This window comes from Vombatus ursinus, unplaced genomic scaffold, assembly GCF_900497805.2.
Source record: "Vombatus ursinus unplaced genomic scaffold, bare-nosed wombat genome assembly UNPS02014778.1, whole genome shotgun sequence".
Taxonomy (NCBI): domain Eukaryota; kingdom Metazoa; phylum Chordata; class Mammalia; order Diprotodontia; family Vombatidae; genus Vombatus; species Vombatus ursinus.
The window spans coordinates 8,305,153-8,309,610 of record NW_020954556.1 but is presented as its reverse complement, the minus strand read 5'-3'; the positions used below and the strand labels follow the sequence as shown (position 1 = coordinate 8,309,610).

Genomic DNA, 4,458 nt, shown 5'->3' with positions numbered 1-4,458 from the left:
CTTCTTCTTCTTCTTCTTCTTCTTCTTCTTCTTCTTCTTCTTCTTCTCTCTTTCTCTTTTCATTGGGGAGGGCAGAAGTGAGGGTGAATTAAAAAGTTTAGTTTCACACACATTGAGTTTGACCCCCTTATTAGACAACCCAGTAGAGCCATCCAGCAGTTAGTTGCCGGAGCTAGAAGTCATGAGCAGAGATGATATTACCAAAGGAGGAAATTTATAAAGAGAAGATAATTAATTGGAGTTCAGGGTCTTAGATTTCAAAGAAAACAAACAAATAAAAAGCTAACAGTAAGGCAAATGTGGTGATGCAATGGGATTCCTGCTTCTCTCTTTTGCTTTGATCATAGGGGACTTCAGTTTGGAATCCACAAGTCTTCCTTTTTTTCTTTGTCAAGGATAAGAACAGAGGGTTGAGAGAAACAGAAAACCATATGATCCCCAAAGAGATGTTACTAGTTTTAAAAATGGAAAATTTGAGGCAGACTCTTCTGAGGGTGAAGGGCTATTGCTGAGGGGGTAGAGAAGAACCTGGAGGATGGTGCAAAGATCAAAGGCTGGTGGGTAGAAGATTTCCTGTGTGAAGTTAGACTAGGAGTCCTTTCAGCCAGGAAGCTTGCTCTCATAGCCAATGGAGAATTCATTCTGAAGGTCTTGCAAAGTACAATGATGATAGGACATGGATTGCTTTTTTTTTAATGTCAATAAGACAGTTCATCACCTTTCCTTCTGGCTCAATCTTTCAACAGAACATGTGAATCCCAATGTCTTTTTCGATACTCTTCGCATCTACTTGTCTGGGTATGTGATCCCTTGCTTTCACTGTTTCCTCTGAACAAAGGAACCTCCACCTATAGAAAGCCAAGAATCTAATTCCAATAGCCCACTGATAACTCACTCCCATGAGCTCCCAACAACCTCACCTTGTTGTTTAATATGTTAGAGATAGCACGGAACTATTTGCAAGTTATTGGTCTAGATGCTGCTTATGAGTTGGGTTTGGGAGCTGTTATTTAGAAGTCACAAAATAATTAATTCTGATTTATAAGACAGAGATCCACTTCTAGCAAGAGTGTAATATGGTGTAGTGGAAAGAGTACTGAGTGTGAGTTTTGACTCTTGACACTCATTGCCTGATGTGACATTGGACAAATTACTTCTCTTCTTAGCTTCAGTTTCCTCATAGGTAAAATGTGGATAATGATGATTGTATTGTCAAGCTCACAGAACAGTTGTAAGAATGAAATTAAATAATGTATGTAAATACTTAAGATACTGATGTATGACTTTCTCATATGATAGCTATCAAATTTACTTAGGTCTGTGATACTAAAACCACTCTTTTCATAACGGATTGATTTGGTTGGGGGTAGGGAGGGTCCATGATAAAAAATCAAACAAAAAGCTAATAGAATTACTTATTCTCCCCATCCTTTAGTTCCATACCTATAAAAATTTGATTTTGGAAAATTAATGGAGGCAAAAGCTTTTCTCTGACAAACATAAATATATCTTTGTCTCTATTTTGGTTTAGCTGGAAGAATAACCCACTGTTGCCAAATGGCCTGATATATGAAGGGGTGTGGGAGACACCCAAGATGTTCTGTGGGGGAAGTGCTGCCCAAAGCAGTATCATGCAGTGTTTTGATGCCCTGCTGGGGATCCAACACAGCAGTGCAGAGGGTAAGTTGGGGTTCTGACTGGGATTTGAGATTCAAATGAACCTTGTAATATGGTGCAGTAGAAACAGACAAGGATACTTAAAGTACTGCCTATTTCCCTGAGCTGTTGTAAGGAAAGTACTTCATAGAAATGGGATTTACGATAACTTGTAAATCAGCTTCATAAAGAAATGTGTTTCTATTATATATGGTCAGAAAGCAGGAGTGTGGGAAAGAAGTTGAGGGAAGCCAAGATCCAAAGACCCACGTGGAAGGCATTTGGTTACAGTTGTCTATGGAGAAGACCCAACTCCAGAGCAGGATGGGGGACTTTTATCTTTCCTCATCAGCATCTATTTTTCCAGGGCTTAACATACACAGAACTATCCACTATAATGGCTGTACTAATAACTCTCATTAATAATGATAACAATAATAAAATATATTCATAAATCCATTTCCAATAATGCTTTAATGTTTACAAGCAATATTTTGCATGACAATCTTATGAAGTAGGCAATATGAGAGTAAGTATGCCCATTTTATAGATGAAGCAAAAGAGTCTCAAAGAGGTGAATCTATGTGCTTAAGCTATTATAGTTGTCAGCGGATGACAGAGACAGGGCTTCTGACTCTAAGTCCAGTACTTCATTTCTCTGTACCTCAGTTTCCTCCTCTACAAAGTGGGATAGTAATCATTGCCCTATCTAATGTACAGCTTTGTTATGAGGAAAATATTTTGTAAACTTTTAAGTATAGATTAACATCTAGCTTATTATAATTACAGATAATTGTAATATATAATCTAGCACCCAGCTGTCCCACTGCCATTGGCAGGGACATATTCCTTATCCTACTGATAAATATCAGTGATCACTCTTTCATTCCCCATCCCCCATCCCCATCCTCATTCTTCTCTTCAGTGTCTCCTTAATGCTCTACTTTTTCCTCTTTTTTTCAGAGAAAACCAGTGCTAAATTCCTCGAGGAAATGAGGAACTACATGCCATCATCTCACAAGGACTTTCTCGAGGCAGTTACTTCTAGCCCATCTGTTAGAGATTTCATCATCTCCAGTGATGATATTAAGCTGAAGAAGGACTATAATGAATGTGTAAAAGCTCTAGTTCATCTCAGGAGCTATCACCTTCAAGTGGTGGCCAAGTACATCATAAATCAATCAAATAAACAGGACAATGCGAAAGAGAAGAAATCATCAGATAATCAAGAGAAAGGGACAGGTGGCACGAACTTAATGACTTTCCTTAAGACTGTAAGAAACACAACTGAGAAAGCTCTATTGAAAGAGAGCTAATGGAACACAGCACTATTATTACTCATTCAACATGCAGTTATTAAGTTCATTTTATGTGTCATATACTAGGCTAAGTATATTGCTGCAAAGAATCAAACAATCTCTGCTGTCAATAATATTACATTCTACTTAATTATGCAGTTGATAGTCTTCTGTTAACCAATCCATCAATTGATCAATGAGTAAGTATTAAGTAAGAACTTCATTATGTATGAGATGATAAGTTTGGGATATACAAAAAATTTTTGAAAAAAAAAGCTGTCCTTGTCCTCAGGGAACTCACATTACATATAAGGTTACATGGAGAAGTCTTCCTCTGTGAGTTACAAGGAATTCTTATAAGATGTCTTCATTGAATGTTAATAAAGATGTTGAACAAGAAAAAAATGCTTTGTTTTGAATGACATCAATGCTATGTTGCCAATGTGGCTACATCATAATGTAATTGTGTAAAATGAATAAATAAAAGCTATTTTAATAGTGGAATGAGTCCTTTGGGGTTCACTCTCCCAGTAAGGGCTGGCTTTACCTTACTGGTATATATAAGTAGCTACCAATGTAGAGTGATTTAAAGGCCATAGGAAACTGCCTTCCCCACCAATCCCACCATGTGTACACACACTGCCTTAAATGCCTAAACTGCAGGAAATTCATGAGTTCATTTGATTTTGTTCTGGAGACTAGGGAGGTAAACTTCCTGGGATGACTACAGTTACTGAGTCAGATCTGGACAAACTCCATTTAAATTCCTGTCTCCCTTCCCCACCTCTCTTGTTTAATAGCAAATGTTATTGCTTATTTGGGACTAATCTGGCTTGAAGGAGTGGAGGAAGGAGCAGGGTAATAGGTTTCTAAGCAATGGGGGAGGGATTAAGGAGATTCTTTCTAGCCAGTGAAGGAAAGACAGATAGAATGATTAAGCTGAGGGTGGCAGAGAAAAAATATAGGAAAACTCAACATGTTCTGAAATCAATCAATCAATCAATCAGTCAACAAAGATTCATTTACTATGTACAAGGCACTATGATAGAGCTAGAGTTATAGAGAAAAAAGATCCCCACAAAAACAGCCTTTACCATCCAGAAGCATATGTTACTGGGGGAGATAACATATAAATCAAAGTATATAAGATAAGTGCAGAATAGATGGACGTTAACCTTAGAAGGAATGGCACTAGCAGCTGAAGGTGATGGTGGAAAGACCAAGAAAGGGTTCCTGGAAGAGATGACTCTTGAGCTGATTCTCAAAGGAAGCCAAGAAACCTAAGAGTCGGAGGTCAGAGGTTTGGAGGGAGAGCATTCCAGGCATAAAGAAAAGCCAATATAAAAATACAAATACGGGAGATGGGGAGTTGTGAATAAGGAATAACAAGTAGACCAGTATGGTCATGTCATAGAGTGCATGGAGGGGAATAGAATGTAAGAAGATTAGACAGATAAGAAGGAGACAGGTTGTGAATATCTTTAAATGAAAATTAAAGATTTTA

At 37.8% G+C, this 4,458-nt stretch overlaps 1 protein-coding gene across 1 annotated transcript in view; it reads left to right on the top strand.

Moving 5' to 3' along the window:
* The window catches only part of IDO1 (indoleamine 2,3-dioxygenase 1), a 17,151-nt gene extending 13,693 nt beyond the window's left edge, over nt 1-3,458 (top strand). Inside the window, exons 8-10 of the mRNA XM_027865630.1 lie at nt 747-798; nt 1,532-1,680; nt 2,620-3,458. Of these exons, the coding sequence (XP_027721431.1) occupies nt 747-798; nt 1,532-1,680; nt 2,620-2,972 (554 nt within the window). The 3' untranslated portion in view covers nt 2,973-3,458. The remainder of the gene's footprint in view (nt 1-746; nt 799-1,531; nt 1,681-2,619) is intronic.
* The last annotated feature ends 1,000 nt before the right edge of the window (nt 3,459-4,458 follow it).